The 17,268-nt window shown below is 41.5% G+C and overlaps 1 protein-coding gene across 1 annotated transcript in view; it reads right to left on the reverse strand.

Moving 5' to 3' along the window:
• C10H3orf20 (chromosome 10 C3orf20 homolog) overlaps positions 1 to 17,268 on the reverse strand; it is a 55,583-nt gene that overhangs the window by 37,923 nt on the left and 392 nt on the right. Inside the window, 5 exon segments of the mRNA XM_074044483.1 lie at positions 7,237 to 7,533; positions 8,485 to 8,614; positions 9,787 to 9,903; positions 15,643 to 15,783; positions 16,514 to 17,181. Coding sequence (XP_073900584.1) covers positions 7,237 to 7,533; positions 8,485 to 8,614; positions 9,787 to 9,903; positions 15,643 to 15,783; positions 16,514 to 16,991 — 1,163 coding nt within the window. The 5' untranslated portion in view covers positions 16,992 to 17,181.

Consider the following 17,268-nt stretch of genomic DNA (forward strand, 5'->3'; position numbering starts at 1 on the left):
AGAAAAAGGATAAAGGAAAAGAAAAAACCCTCAAGGACCTGTGGAAGATCATCAAGCCTACCAACATATGTGTAATGGAAGTTCCAGAAGGAAAGGAGAGAGAGAAAGGGACAAAAAGAATATTTGAAGAAATAATGGCTGAAAAATCCCCCACATCTGATGAAAGGCAAAACCACAAGACGCCATGTGAAAAATAAAGCAAAAAGGGCTGGGTACATGGCTCAAGTGGTATTAATCTAGCAAACACAGTACCACAAAGAGAGAGTGAAAAAAAAACAACAAAACTGCCAATCAGGAATTCTGTATGAATTTAAAATTATCCTTCAAAAATGATGGAAATCAGGGTGTGTGTCTAAGAGAGCCCCAGCACTTAGGAGGTGGAGACAGGAAAATCAGCCTGAGCTCCATATTGAGAGTAGGCTCCAAAAGCCAACAAGGGCTGGGGGTGTAGCTCAGTGGTATAGCACTTGGTTAGCATGCCCAAGGCTCTAGGTTCAATCCTAGCACCAAGCACACAAAAATAAATAAATAAAACAAAGAGATTTAGTATATTCCCAGATTAAACAGAAGCCAGGGGAGTTCATCACTAGTAGCTCTTCCCTACAGAAATGCTAAAGGAAATCCAACAGGTTGAAATAAAAGGACAAGAAAAATAAAAACAGTCATTTTTCCCTATGTGATTTGAAAGATAAATGCATAAAACAATAGTTATAAATTTAGTGTTAATAGGAAAGTAATGTACATAAAAGACAATTTCTGATAGCAAGAACATAAAGGGGGCAGAATTTTATATATCAATGAGGCTAGCATGTTTTTAATTCAGATTAAATTATCAATTGTAACACCCAGGTGTATTAGTTTCCTAGGGCTACCATAACAAAGTACCACAAACTGAATGTCTTAAAGCAATAGAAATTTATTCCCTCACAGTTCTGGAGGTTAGCAGTCCAAAATCAAGTTGTCAAAGGGTCACACTCTTGAGGCTCTTGAAAAGAATCCTTCCTTGCCCCTCTAGGTTCTAGTGGTTACCAGGAATCCTTGGCTATAGATGCACCAATCTAACTGCTGCCTCAGTTATCACATGGCCTCTTTCATGTGTCTGTCTGTCTTTCTGTTTTCTCTTATAAAGACACCAGTCATTGCATTAGGGCTCATTCTGGTCCAATACAGCTGCATCTTAATTTATAATTATGCTTGCAAAAACTGTATTTCCAAATATTATTACATTCTGAGGTTCCAGATAGACATGAATTTTTTAGAGATACTTATATTATGAAGAAAAGGAAATAAAAAGTGAATCAAAATGGCATTCTACAAAAAAAAAATCTGACACAAAAGGAGATAAAATAGAGGAACAAAAAAAGATGCAAGGCATATACAAAGCAAGTAGCAAAATGGCAGAATTAAGTCTTTCCATATCAGTAATTATTTTAAATATAAATGGATTAAAGTCTCCAATCAAATGGCAGTGATTAGCAGAATGAATTTTTTTTAAAAAGCATGATTCAATAATATGTAGTCTATAAAAGACTCACAATAGATCCAAAGATGCAACTTGGTTTAAAGTGAAATGATTGGAAAATATATTCTGTGCAAAACATAACCAAAAGAGACCAGGGATAAGGAAAGGTGGCTCTATAACACAAAATAGACTGAGTCAAACTTTTTTTTTTTTTGGTGGTGGTACTGCATTTGTGAGGCAGGCATTCTACCACTGAGTCACACCTCCAGCCCTTTTTGCACTGGTTATTTTGGAGATGGGGGCAGGTCTTGCTTTTTGCCTAGGCCAGTCTGGACCATCTATTTTTATGCTTTCTGTCCCTGGAACGACAGGCATGTGCCACCATGCCAAGATTTTCCCATTGAGATGGGGGTCTTGCAAGCATTTTTGCCTTGGCTGGACTGGAACCTTGATTTTCCTGACCTTAGTCTCCCATGTAGCTCGGGAAGACAGGTGTATACCACTGTGTTGAATTGAAGTCTCACAAACTTTTTGCCCAGGCTGGTCTTGAACCAAGATTCTCCCGATTTCAGCTTCCCATGTAGCTAGGATTACAGGTGTGAGCTATCAGCACTCAGCTAAGTCAAACATTTTTTAAGTGACAAAAAAACTTAAATTGAGAGAAAAGTCAATACCTCAAGATTATGTAACAACAGAGAGAGGGGTGAATTTGATCAAAGTACATTTATTCATGTATGGAATTATCAGAATGAAAAAATGAATATGGAACAATTATACACATATAACCAGCCAAGTCCTAAAATATATAAAACAAACTTAACAGAATTAAGGAAAGAAATAGTTCTACAATAATAGTTGGACATGTTACTGCCTCAAGAAAGAGAGGAGCTGAGTCAGCCATGGTGGCGCACACCTAGAATCCCAGCATTTGGAAGGCTGAGGCAGGAAGAGTGTGAGTTCAAGTCCAGCCTGGGATACATAGTGAGATTGAGGTCAGCCAGAGGTATATAATGAGACCCTGTCTCCTTAAAAAAAAAAAAAAAAAAGGAAGGAAGGAAGGAAGGGAGGGAGGGAGGGAAGGAGGAAGGAAGGAAGGATAAGAGGGAGGGAAGGAAGGAAGGAAGGAAGGAAGCAAGGAAGGAAGCAAGGAAGGAAAAGAGAGGATGTGATAAACCGACAGACCTAATAGGCATATATGGGATATTCTGATAACAGTGAAATTCACATTCTTCTCAAATTCTCATGGATCATTCTCCAGTAAAGACAATATATTGTACCACAAAACAAGTCTAAATAAGTTTTAAAAGACTGAAGCCATAGAAAGTATCTATGGTTTTAGGAAACTAAAAATCATCAATAGAAGGAAATTTAGAAATTTCATAAATTTGTGGAAATTAACCAATCAATGGATAAAGAAGATTCAACGGAAGTTAGAAAATGCCTTCAGGCAAATGTAAACAAAATCATAAAATGTCAAAACTTATGGGAGCAAATGAAAGCAGTGCTCAGTTTCTATAATACATATCAATACCCACACTAAAAAGGAAGGAAAATCTTAAACCAATAACCAACATTCTACCTTAAGGAAATAGAAAAAGAACAAACTAAACAAAGCTAGCAGAAGGAAGGAAATAATTATCAGAATGGAGAAAGACAAAATACAGAACAGGAAAACAGAACCAGAAAACATAACCAACAAAATCAAAAGTTGGTTCTTTAACAAGATGAGTAAAATTTATAAGACCAATTGAGAAAAAAAGGAAACTCAAATTCTTAAGGTGAGAAATGATATTGAAACAGTACTACTAATTACATGAAAAATTATACACCAAAAGTTAGATAATCTAGATGAAACAAGTTCTTAGAAACACACGAATTACCAAATATAACTCAAAAAAGAAACAGAAAATATAGGAATAGACCTATAGAGCAAGAAACAAGATTAAATCATAGTAAAACAAACAAACAAAAGACAAAATAAAAATTTCTCATAACAAAGAAAAAGACCATGGCTAAAGGGTTTAGCTGGTGAATTCTACCAAAAAGAAAGAACACCCACTCTTCCCAAACTCTTCCTAAAAACAGAGGTTCAGACTTCCTGTCTCATTCTTTGAGGCCAATGTTACCCTGATACCAAAGCCAGATAAAGACATAAGAGAACTACAGACTAATATCCTTAAGAATATACACATAAAAATTCTCAACAAAATACCAGCAAAGACAAACTCAATAGCATATTAAAAGGATCATGTGCCATGAACAAGTAGGGTTTAGCTAAGGAATGCACAGGTGATTCAACATACAAAAATTAATCAGCAGAGGACATTATGAAAATAGAATGGAGAGAAAAGCATGATCACCTTAATTAATGAAGAAAACGCATCTGATAAGATCCAACACTCTTTCATGATAAAGAAAACACTCACCAAACTCATAATTAGAAGGAAATTCTCAAGATAATAAAGGCCATGCATGAAACACAATTAACAGAGTCAACCATGAAAGAATGAAAAAATTTTCTCTAGAATCAAGAACAAGACAAGGAGACATGTTTTCACCACTTTACTCAACATTGTACTGGGAATTGTAGCCACAGCCAGATCAGGCAACAAAAAAAAAAAAAGGAAAAAACATTAAAATTGGAAAAGCAATAAAGTTATCTCTGTTTTCAGAGATCTAACGATACATAGGATGAGATACAGAAAATCCGAAATATCCATACACAAGAACTAGAGCTTATAAATGAACTCAGCAAAGTTGTAGGATGCAAGATCAATACACAGAAATTGGACGTTGCCCATGAACGTGGGGTGCTTTGTCTCTAGTCGGGTCTTCCTTAAATTAATTCAGCAATATTTTATAGATTTGAGATTCCCTTGGTTGTTTACTCCTAAGTATTTTACTCTTTTGGATGCTATTGTACATGGCATGATTTCTATTTGTTGCTTTTTTGTTGTCGTTCATACAGTGTCTCAAATTGTTTGATACTTTTGTGCAGGGTTAAAAGATTTAATATTGTTAAATATTACTGTGGAGTAATGCTTCCCCAAAATGACCTACAGAATCAATGCAATCTCTATCAAAATTTTATCGACTCTTTGGGCTGGGGTGTATCTCAAGTAGAAGAGGGCTTTTCTAGTAAGTGCAAGGACTTGAGTTCAAACCCCAGTACTACAAAAAAAAAGAAAAAATCTGATTGGCCCTTTATGCATGAATGGAAAACCCGACCCTAAAATTTACATACAATTGAAAAGAATAAATGAAAACACCAAAACAATCTTGGGAAAAGAGCAATAAGCTGGGAAGACTCACAACACTTGTTGATTTAAAAACTTAATGACAAATCCTCAATAATTAAAACAGTGTGGTTCTGACTTAAAGGTAGACATGGATTAGAATGATGCATTAGAATAGAGAGCCTAAAAATAGATCCAAACATCTGTATTTGATTTATTTTTGGCAAGGGTGCTAAGATCGTTCAATAGAGAAAGAATAGTTTCCTCAACAAATGGTGCTAAGACAACTGGATATCCACATGCAAAAAATGAAATAGAGCCCTTACCTCACACCATCTGTAAAAAGGAACAAACTACATCCAAGGCCTGAAGTAAGGACTGTCATTAAAAGTCTTAGAAGAGAACAAGGGTTAATCTTCATGATCTTGGATTGGCAGTGGTTTCTTAAATTTAAAACCAAAAGCATAAGCAGCAAAAGAAAACACGGAAAAAAGTGGACTTCATCAAAATTAAAAACTTTGGGGCTGGGAGCATAGTTCAGTGGCAGAGTGTATGCTTTGGCAGAGACAGAGTGAAGCCCCCGATTCAAAACTTCTGTACGTGAAAGGATTTTATCAGGAAATCAAAAAGCTATTTCATTATATGGGGAAAACAATTTGCAGAAATATATCTGATAAGGGTAGTATCTATAATATATGAGGAACCTTTACAGATCATTTAAAAAGATAATTCAATCAAAATACGAGCAATAGAATTTGAATATACATTCCTCCAAAGAAGATCTACCAAAAAGGAAGGGCATGGAAAAATGCTCAATATCATTTGTCATTAGATAAACACAAGCCAAAACCACAGTAAGATTCTACTTACAACCACTGGAATGAATAAGGGGAAAGAACACTGGCATGGTTTTGAGATATGATGCTGGCTAATTCAAACCGATTATGGCTTGGAGCTTTTTGCCACCCTAAAGAAAGATAAATCCTTTTTACCTAAGAGCTTTGCCCTACAACCTCTATGAAAACAGGGTCAATGCCTGAACCCCGTATTCTATGAAGTCATAGGTGAAGCAAGGATTTTCTGAACATTTTCGTGCTCACCAGGGATCAAATTCCTGCATGTGCATCTTGGCCATTTGGTCACAGTAACATGCAATTTCTCCTTTAAGATCATGAGATCCAACTTCCTGTGTTGCAATCAAAACAAGTGAGGCACAGAAACCAAGTGATGTGGGCAGGGTCACCAAGAACTGAACCCAGCCCTGACTTCTTGTGATTCACAAAGAGAAAACGGACTGATGACCAGGATGTGGTCACCATTGGATGAATCAAGCATGCTAGTAGCAATGGACCAAAAGCTTGGGACGGTGGCCATCAAGGGGCACCTTGCCCTGATTTCTGAGATAGGTGAGAGAACAAAGATTCCAGCTCATTCCTCTCTCAGGTCCCCCTGATAGAAATATAATTTGTAGACAAGGTGTCAATCCTATTAAATGCAAGGAAGAGTCAGAAAAGGGAGAAGGAGAGCCCCATAACCCATTGCAAACAGCAGCTGACCTTGAAGGAGTTTGCTGTGTTCCAGATCAGAGGCCAGGGGGCAGAGCTGAGTGGAGTATGATGAATGGATTCATTTTGGTCAGAGAAAAAATGAGACTTCTTTGACAGGGCACTTAAATTCTGAATTACCAGTTCTGTCAAGAGGAGGTCAAGTTGGGTGCTGGTAGTGGTTCATGCCTGTAATCCTAGCTACTTGGGAGGATGAGATTGGGAGGGTTTTGGTTCAAAGCCAGTCTGGGCAAATAGTTCAAGAAATCTCATCTCCAAAATAACCAAAGCAAAATGGACTGGAGGTGTACCTCAAGTGGTAGAGTGCCTGCTTTATAAGTATGAAGTCCTGAGTTCAAACCCCAGTTTCACCAAAAAAAAAAAAAAAAAGAGGAGGGGGGCTGTTGCCAGGCAAACATTATTGGTGCCTTGGTCCCTATGAAAGTAGTTGAAACTGCTCTCTCTTCCAAAGTTAGGGAACCCTGACTGCCCAAGTCTAGGAAGACTTCAGCTGCACAGCACTGAGCATAGGGACAGAGAACCTGGGAAATAAGGGCTTAGACTTTGAGAGTGAACCTTTGGACTGAAGGAGACAAGGAAAACATAGTATACACATTGAGTCAGGGACAGGGAAACAAATACCCCCAAGCTTTTAGGGCCATTTCATCCCTCCTCTTATCTAGAGATGAAGTGTCCTGCCTAATCTCCTCTTTCCTGGCAGAGCCTAGAAGGCAGGGATCTACTTGCACTGACAAACTTCTCAATGGTAGCTGGGCTTTGGTATATTCCTGCTGATCTGAAATGAACTGAACTCAAGACTTGAAACTTGGATCTTCTTCCTCAAATCCTCCCTAGTCTGACCTGGACAAATGCTTACCATCTGGAGGACTCTTGCCAGGCTTCTCTAGTGGACTAAGGAAACCAAGTTAACATTTAAGCTGCTTTAAGCCCCAGAGTTCTTGGGAACTGAGTTTTGATGGAGAAAGGGTAGCACTAAGCAAAAGGATATTAAACGAAGGAGGTCCCATCACAAAAGGAGTAATGCAACTTGAGGGGCTTCTTGGGCATCTTCCAGTCTTGATAACTCACACTGGAGTGAGCATGGTACATGGGAGGCTGGTGAGAGGTGGAAGTAGGAGTCTGAGCACCCCCCGTGTGTGGGTGATGGAAACCCTGGGCATAAGAGTCCACTTTGGAGGCCAACATTTGATGGAAAGGCTTTACCCTATAGTTGCGTAAGATCATGGGGTAGGAGATATTCCTTCCTTTCCACGAGGCCCTTTCAGCTTGTCTGCAGGGAAGGAGACCAACATATCTTCTAGCCATTTGGCTCTCACCAACCCCTCCCAAGTACCCAAGAGTCCTGTGCCAGTCCTCCATCCCCAAGGTATGCATATCCACCCCAATCTCTCTCATCCTCAAAGATGGTACTTTTAGAAGTGGGAAGGTCAGAGAGCCCCTCTAATACCAGCCCTTGTCTGGCTTGTTACCTGGAGCATGGGAGCAAAGACCTATTGAGTAGGACTGTGCACAGAAGGAGGGGGTGCAGGGCACTAAGAAGTTGGAGACTGCTTACCTCCTCCCATCCCTGTCCTGAGATTCCAGGGGAGGGGTGTCACAATACAGAGATAAATTGTGTGACTGTCCTCTACCCATGCTTTGACTCAGCGACCCCTCAGGAGACGTAGGTGACTTACATGTGGATATGTGTTTAAATCTCTATGCTAAGAGCCCATGAAGAAATGTTGAATTTCTTGCTGGGCCTTGTGAGATCCACAAAATCATAAACAGCATGAATCACCCCCATGGATGTTTTTTGTTTGTTTTGAGAGGTGCTTTTTTTTCTTTTAGTAGGAGAACACCAGGCAAATTATGCTAAAAATTAACAGGGAACACACTGAAGCCCAAGGAACAACACAAGGGGCATTGCAGGTGCGTGGTGTGTTGCAGAGGCAAAAAGCATCACACAGGGTTCTGACCAACAGAGCTGTATGAGCTCAGGCAGCTCCTTACCCAACCATCTGCCTGCTTAGGCTGCCCCAAATTTCTTATCTCTAGAACAGGCAGGACCATGGGCATGAGTGCATGTGAAGGACACCACCTGGGCTGACAAGAGAAATGCCTAGAAGGCCATGAGCCCCAGCATGGCTCTCACACAGCAATGACCATCTCTTTGGGGCTTGTAGACAGAGTGGGGCTTCCTGAGAGAACACCTGTCCCCCAAAACCACCCAGGTGCTCACGTGTGGCGACACATGTCCTGCAGCATCTCCCGAGCCTCAGGGCAAGGGTCAGTGACCTCAGTCTCAGGAGATATTCTCATCACTCGAGGGGGTGGTGACATAATGACATCTTCTATGGCTTTTGATTTGCCTGTGGCTGGAGATGAGGAGATCAGTGATGAGTCTTAGAAGATGCATTCTTAAGCACCATGTTTGCCTGAGGGTGAAGGAGGGACCAGCAGAGTAACTGGGAAGGATCATTTATGTTCCACAGGAATGGGAGTCATTGGCTGGTCACTTACAAGGTAGAGATGTCACTCTGCAAATCAGTGGTCACTCTGCGAGTCAATTATTAAGGGTATATCAGATACCCATGAGAGCAAAGTAATAAGGCCAGGGAACAAAACAGAAGCAATAATAATCACAATAAAAGTCGGATTAGACTGGGAAAGCCTTTGAGTGTCCCCAGTAACCATCCCCCTTTTACCAAGGAGAGTGAGGCCTGAGGAAGACAAGTCACACAGCCAGCCAGGGGCGAGGTAGAGAATAAACTCCAAGGTTCTCAACTTCCAACCTTACCTCCAGCATCTGCAGAATCAAATGGACAGTGTAAGCTATCACTTTCTCCCACCCTCCTGCTCCTTTGCTATGCCCATCCCATCCCACCCACCCTGTCCACCCATCCTGTCACAAGCCTAGAGCCTTGCCTGCTCTCTGCAGTCCTCCATCTCTCCACTAAGCTTGCATAGTTGCTGTCTTACCCTTCGCTCTTCCCTGCCACCTGTTCTTCCCCTCCTTCTTGAGGGTCTTCCTTAATAGATCAGGGGTGCCTTCTTTGTCTTTGCTTCCTGCCCTCACACACTAGCCCAATTTGGGATACAGAACTGGGTCTGTTAGGATTGGGATCCAAATCTCTCTCCTCAGATTCTAGTTCCCACTTGCTATGTGGATAGACAGAGCTGTTTCTGAGCAGAGTGACTTGGGGACAGTCTGGGGAGTAGAGTATGTAGGCTGAGTGATCTGCTCTCCCAGTGAAGGGACCCTGGGAGAGTACTGGAGCTCATATATGTGTTCACAGTAGAGCAGCCAGATGTGCTATAGCCATTTTGACATACATGCGAGAATCAGTGTCAACAGCTGTTGGGTCTCCAGGCTGGGCAGCTGAGAACCTATCAGAAACCCAGAACTAACCATCCCACCAATCACACAGGCTGCACAGAGATCTTCCAGGCTTCTACCTTCCAAGCTTCTTTCCAACCAGCCCACCACCACCACTACCACCACCACAGGTGGGTACAAGATCTTGCTGGGAACCCTTTTTACCTTTCTTCTTGACTTCCTTTCCAGTTGAGAGGGAAAAACTCAGACAGGCTGTGGAAGACTGATAGATCAGCTGGTAAGGTGAGTTTACTCCCATAACGGACATGTTCATGGGGGACTCTGAAGAAGAAGAGAGTGAATCTTCTTTCCATTTTAACTGTTTTTAAACCAAAAGTGTACTATAGATTTGTCTGAACAGCACACTGTGCTAGATATTTTTAAGTGTCCTAGTATTCCAAAACAACCAGATTCTGGAAGACTTTTTGATGCACTGGCAAGCTCAAAGTAACTAAGGGACATCTTGAGGGCTCCCCTCCATACTGCCTCTTCCTCTCCCCCCACCCAACCTCTCAACTCCCTACAAGCAAGCAGCCAGGTGACATTACTGTGAGGGCAAATGTAAATGAAAGTGTGGCACTAGGTGGAGAGAATAAACCTGGGGCCAGCAATGAAGAAATGAAGAGTCAGCTATTTCCCCTTATCCAAGACACAGAAATTAGATGCTTCTTCAACAATGTATCAGTCTCTTGCAAAATCACACCATCTTGGGTGGAATCATCTGATATGTGACCATTCAAATTTGGCACCTCTCTCACTAGTGGAAAATCTTGATCATTCTTATATGAACCTCACCAAATCATTTGCTTATTTTTTCCCAGATATGGTCATGTCACTGGTCTGGCATGAAACCATTGTTAGGAAATGTTAAGCAATTCACTCATCATGACACATTTAAATGCATGAAGAAAATGGCAAACTCGACCTCATAAGTAGACAAAGACTATAAGCAGACACTCCAACCTGGATGACAAAACATGAAAATGATCATCATTGCTAGTGATCCAAACAATGAAGTGAAAACAACTTTCAGTATCCTCCACTTTAGTACAAATGAAAAAAAAAAACCCGACAAGAACCAAAGCTGGTAAAGATGGAATACAAGCTGCCAACCCTACTGGTGCAGGAGAAAAAAAAAATCCATGCAGAAAGTGTGATTTAGATATAGAGGTGTGACTCAAGTAGTAGAACACCTGCTTGGAAAGCACAAGGCCTTGAGTTCAAACCCCAGCACTGGCAAGAAAGTGTGATTTAGCAAAAAGAGGTATAAACAGAATGTGACTCTCTGCCCAAGTATTCCTTCTCTTGGGAAATTAATCTTAATAACCAATGCAATAAGAATAAGAAGTGATGTGCATTCAGTTGCCTATTACACCGATAACAAGAAGCAGGTAAATCTGAGCACGTAGTAAGTATGGAATATGAACGTTAGAAGGAGTCTACACCCACTCAGATGACAATTATTAAAACTATATAGTCACACTGGAAAACATTTATAGTCTGTCACATGAAAGAAACTAAGAAACAGAAATATTATAATATTGTAGAAATACATACATGCATGAAGACAAGAACCACAATGGAAGCTACAAAAGTGAAAAAGAGCTCTTTTATTAAAGGTGGTAAGATTACTTGCTTTCTTTTTTTTTTTTTTCCTTTTTGGTTTTTTGGATATTTTAATTAGTGATATTGCCATCAGCTAAAAGTAAAGGAACAGTCCTGTCTTTATTGGTGACAAGCCAAGATGTGCAGGTATCAGGACAGGAGCAAAGACAGGAAGCAGTCTTATTACTATGGAAATTATTCCTTAGCAAAGGGTAGATCTGGTTACAGAGTTAAGAGGATACTCCAGACCCACTTATAGGTTTGGCAACCAATGCAAGAAGGCAGTCCAGAAAAACACAAGTCATGCAATGCCCTGGGAGAACTATCTAATTAAAGTCCTTCTGGGACAAATGAATGCTTTCCCAAAAGAAATGGATGGATCACTTCTTTATTATTTTTTGCCATTTTGATTTTTTTTTTTTTTTTTTTACAAACTCAAGGTTTGTTTAAAGAGGGCCTCTGGGCCAAAGTGCCCACCAGTAAGAGAGCTTTCTTTGTGATTGTCATGACAGGGGCTTTCTCAGCCCTTCACTGATGCAGCAGGTCACAGAAATTTCCCCAAAGGTCCCCAGTCAGCTAATCTCTCTTCTCACTCCATGAATCATAAGTTATGAGTGATGCAGGAGGTCCATCCTTGGAGGCAAAAGCCTGTCATCCTGAAAAACATGCTTGAGCACTTTATTAGATGGAACACTAATGGTGAGAATCATTTTCCCTGTCCCTCAGAATTTGTAGGACATTCATTCCGGTCCCCCTTGGATACCAAAATCCTTGAATGTTCAAGGCCCTTACGTAAAATGCCATAAAACCTACACACACACCTGTATACTTCAAATCATCTCTAGGTTACTTAGAATACTTAATACAATATAAATGCCATGCAAACAGTTGTATCCTGTTATTTAGAGAATAACAACATGGAAAAATGTTTGTATATATTTAGTACAAGGGCAATTAAAAATATTTTCAATCTGTGATTGGGGCAATCCACGTTGGTATGGGTGTGAAATCCCTGGATACAAGAGGGCTGACTGTATTCAAGTAGGACAGCATCAAGGCTTGAGCTAGGGATATCATTTTGTTTCCTGTCCCACAGACCCTTGCACTTATGCAACAGATCATCAAGCAGCTGTGACCCCATGGGAAGTGGTCTCTAAGCCCTGAAACTGAATACAGGTGCAGAACTCTGTGAATGCTGATCACCATCCAAAATTCAAGGACTTGTGACACTGGAGTCTGGCTGATGCAGTACAAAACAGGCACAAAGTAAATTCCCGTAAGTGGAAACCTTTATTTCACGGTAAGCAGCTAGGATGTTTGATTGGAAAAGGAAACCAAAAAAACTTCTTTTACCTTGTTCTTACCAAAAATTAATCAATAGTGTAAGTACATGATAATACTTTTTTGTGTGTGGTACTTGGGTTTGAACTCAAGGCCCTCACACTTGTTAGGAAGGTGCTTTGCCACTTGAGCTAGTCCTCCAGCCCTTTTTTGCTTTGGTTATTTTAGAGATAGGGCCTAGCGTTTGTGCCTGGGCCAATCTGTACTATGATTGTCCTGTTTATACTTCCTGCCTAGCTGGGATAACATACATTTTTCATTGGTTGAGATGGGAATCTCACCAACTTTTTGCCCAGGCTGGCTTCAAACCAATCCTCCTACCTCCATCTCCTAAGTAGCTGGGATTACCAGTGTGAACCACCAACAGTTTACGAAGTATAATTTTTAAAGCCTTCCTAGAAAGCCTCCTAACTGTGAATTCTTTTTTTTTCTCAGTACTGGGGGTTGAACTCAAGGCCTTACACTTGATAGGTACCCTTTCTGCTTTGGTTATTTTTGAAATCAGGTCTCAATTTTTTTGTCTGGGCCAGCCTGAACCACTGCTGGGTGACATTCTTGTGCCACCATACCTAGCTTTTTCTGCTCAGACAGTGTCTTGTGAACTTTCTGCCCTGACTGGCCTTAAATCACAATATTCCCAATCTCTGCCTCCCAAGTAGCTAGGATTACAGGTATGACCCTCTGGCACCCAGCCTGTGAGTGATTTTAAGCATTCAAAATCAACATGTGTGTTTACCAAGTCTAAGATATAAAACATTACAGGGAAAAAACTGATTTAAAAGTGTGAGCCAGGTACAAGTGGCTCACACCTATAATCCTAGCTACTCGGGATCACAGTTGAGACCAGGTTGGGTATAAAAGTTCGTGAGATCCCATCTCAACAGAAAATAGTTGGGCCTGGTGATAGGTGCTTGCTGTCCCAGCACTAGGACAAGTGTAAAATAGGAGGACTGTGGTCCAGGCCGGCTTGGGCAAAAAGTGAGACCCTATCTCCAAAATAACCAGAGGAAAAAGGGCTTGGCTACAGGCATGTCTCAAGCGGTAGAGCACCTGCCTAGATAGTACAAAGCCCTGAGTTCAAAACCCATACTGTCCCCCCTCCAAAAAAAGGCAGTCAAGGACCTGAATAGATATTTGTCAAAGGAAGACATATGAATGGCTAACAGGTATATAAAAATGTCAATACTGTTAATGATCAGAAAAGAACAAATCAAACCACAATGAGAAATCATCTCATGACTCTTACCAAACATACCAAGTGTAACAAGTACTAGTGAGGAGTGGAGAAAAAGGAATCTTTACACACTGTTGGTAGGAATGTAAATACAGCCATTATGAAAAATAGTATGGAGGGTCCTCAAAATATTAAAACAGCCGGCATTGTGCACACACCTGTAATCATAGCACTTGAGAGGCTGAGGAAGGAAGACTGAGTGCAAGACCAGCCTGGGCTACAGACCAAGATTCTGTCTCAAAAAAACAATTAGAAAGAGAGCTACCATATGATTTAGCAATCCCCCTTCTGGGTATATATCCAAAGGAAATGAAATCAGCATGTCAAAGAGATGTCTGCATTCCTATGCCCACTCCAGTGTAATTCACAACAGCTACAATGGAACCAAACTGACTATTCATCAGAGGACAAGTATATAAAGAAAATGTGGGATATACACAATGGGATACTTCCTAGCCTGAAAAAGAAAGGAAATTCCGCCATTTAAGACAACATGAGTGAACTATACATGTGAAGGGAAATAAACCAGGCACAGAAGGTAAATACTGCACGATCTCACTCATATGCAGAATCTAAAACAGTCAAACTCATAGAAGCAGAGAGAACAATGGTGGTTGCTAGGGGCTGGGGAGTGAAGGAAAAGGAGAGATACTGGTATAAATTTTCAGTTTAAGATGAGTAAGTCCTGAGATCTGATGTATAGCATGGTGATATTGTTAATATTACTATATTGTATACTTGAAATTTGCTAAGAGGGTAGATCTTAAATTGGTTCACTACATAGACGTGAAGATGTATGTATGTGAAAAACAAAAAGAAACAAAACATTGCAGATATGACTGAACCGTTGTATCCTACATCCTAATTCCCAAAGAGCTCCACAGATCACTTCCTCAAATTTGTCTCTTCAGGCTTTTATACTTAATTTTGTCTAACGTACTTATAATGTGTTATTACTTCACCTGACTTTTGAACTTTGTACGTATGTACCAAGTGTGTCCTTCCATACCATCTCTTGCTTGAAACTTATCTAAACTGATGCCTGTGCTTCAAGCATCACTCATTTTCTCTGCTCATTATGTCCCACTGTCTAAATCAAAGATAATTTAATTTTTCTCCATTGATGGACATACAGCTTGTTTCTAATCTTTTCCCCATTTCAAAGAGTTTTTTTAGGACTTCCTGCACATGTGTTTGAGCTTCTCTAGGGCAGAAGGATTCTTAGGTGTGGCCTGTGGACGGGCACTGATCCCCACAGGCCACGACCAGCTGAGTACAAACATGGAGGGCAAGCACTGAGAGAGATTTGTGGCAAGGGGATGTTGCTATGACATTTTATTATATGTATAAAATGGTCCACATTTTGGACCACAACAGAATGGAAGTTATATATATAATTATACATCATATCTATTTCACATATTATTTATCATATATGTATCTATTAAATATATGCATATACATATTTTTTGTGGTAGTGGAGATTGAACTCAGGGCCTCATGCTTGCTAGGCTAAGCTAGGACCAGAGCCATGCCTCTGGTCCATATTGGAAATTTAGAACTTGGTCCTTTGTAGCAGACCATTTGAGAAGCATGGCTCTAGGGAATGATTGACATGGGGAGGTGCTGGTTTGAGAGGTGTATACCAACAGACATCCAGACTGCTTTCCACGGGGACAGCACAACTATTCACTCACTGGCAGTGTGACAGGGGTCCTGCTGCTCCACATCTACCTTCAGCCTTGGGAAAACCTTTCAGACTGTGGGTTACCTTTCCAGTGCCTTCTCTCTCATTGATACTGTTTATACATTTTACCTATAAACTAAGCTCAGGCACCTACCTTTCCCTGTCGTTCCCACAGAGTAGCTATTCCTTCCAACAGTGCCGATCAGGCAGTCGAAGGCCATTTCCTTGGCATTGAGATGCAGGAGTTGGCTGGCTTCCACGAAGCGCTTGGTGACATCTAGGGGGTTGGCACCTACTGAAGGAATGATCAAAGGCAACACATTTTCCTCTCAGCATGGGGATGATCCTTCTAGGAAAGGACCTTTGCAAATGGCCCAGGAAATAAGGGTAGATTGAAGCCTATTCCTAATGTAAAGGTGAGGAACTCCTAAGAAAAGAGTCTCAAGCTCTCAAGACCCACCAGGCAGCACTTTGCTCTCTGCCACCTCTCCTATCTCTTCCTATCCATAGGCTGGTTACTGGGCTGCTGCTATCTGAAACATCACAGCCCCCAGAAGGCTTGATTGCTGATGATCCTCTGGGTCCTTGCTCAGCCCTGGGATGATGCCCTCACTTTGGAGGCACCCTAGCTCTCATATTGTTGAGTACCTCTTACACCAAGTGCTTAGAACCAGAAGTGCTTTGGATTTGGGATTTTTTTTTTTATTTTGGAGAATTTGCACATACATAATGAGATGTCCAAGACATCTCATTATGAGTTTAGACTCAAATCTAAACAAACTTCTCTGATGTTTCATGTATACCCTAATACACAGATTGAAGATTATTTTATACAATATTTTTGGTGCCCCTGCCACCCATCACATGTGGTATTTTTCACGGTGGCATCATGCTAATAGTCAGAAAGTTTAAGATTTGGGACAGTTCAGATTTTGGGGTTAGGGATGTTCACCCTGTAACTGTCGGGGTCGACATGGTGATATACGTGGGCTGGAAATGGAGGGGAATCTATGAGCTGGCCTTACCAGAGGCAGACTCCACCATGGCCTTCATCTTCAGGGCAAGGAGCTCTGTCAGCAGGTGGATGGACTGCCGCTGAAACTTGTGCAGGGTGTCCTGGCTGTTGCCCACCTGGCGGGCAGAGGTGGGAGGGGTGGAGTTCTTGGCCAACCCTGCGGCTGTGGGCAGCACCTGTGATGGCTGCAGTGGGGATGCTGGCGCCGGCTTCTTCTGGACCGGGGCCTGAGCTGAGATTGCATCCATAAGCACCACAGGAGGTGCTCCAAAGGTGACCTCCAGACCCGGGATGGCAGATGGGGTGGGCACTGAGGGATCAGTGATGAGCTCCTCCCAGGTGAACTCAAAGATGTTCCTGATGCCCTTTGGGATGGGGATGCCCGCATTGCGACAGGTGATGAGGAGTTTACAGATGCGGGCCAGCAGCTTGGGGGCCATGGCTGAGTACTGCAGGTACAGTTGCCGATTACTCTTGATTGTGCTCATGTTGCCAGGGCACACATATTGCTAGGTGATACTGTCCATCTCAGAGGAGAGGGACTATCCACTGTAAAGACTCAGAGCACTATGACAAGTGACTAAGAGCAGAAGCTCTTACCTATGGAGAAGCCTTGGAAACAGATGGAGTGGATGTGGTAAAATGGCCCTCACAGGTCATTGAGCCAGCAGTTCCTATCTGGAAAGGATAAGGAAGTCCCTGGTCACTCTCCACAGTAGGGTAAAGGGATGCCCCCCCATCCCCACCTTCCCAGAGCCATTTTGG

Source organism: Castor canadensis, chromosome 10 (genome assembly GCF_047511655.1).
Source record: "Castor canadensis chromosome 10, mCasCan1.hap1v2, whole genome shotgun sequence".
Lineage (NCBI taxonomy): Eukaryota > Metazoa > Chordata > Mammalia > Rodentia > Castoridae > Castor > Castor canadensis.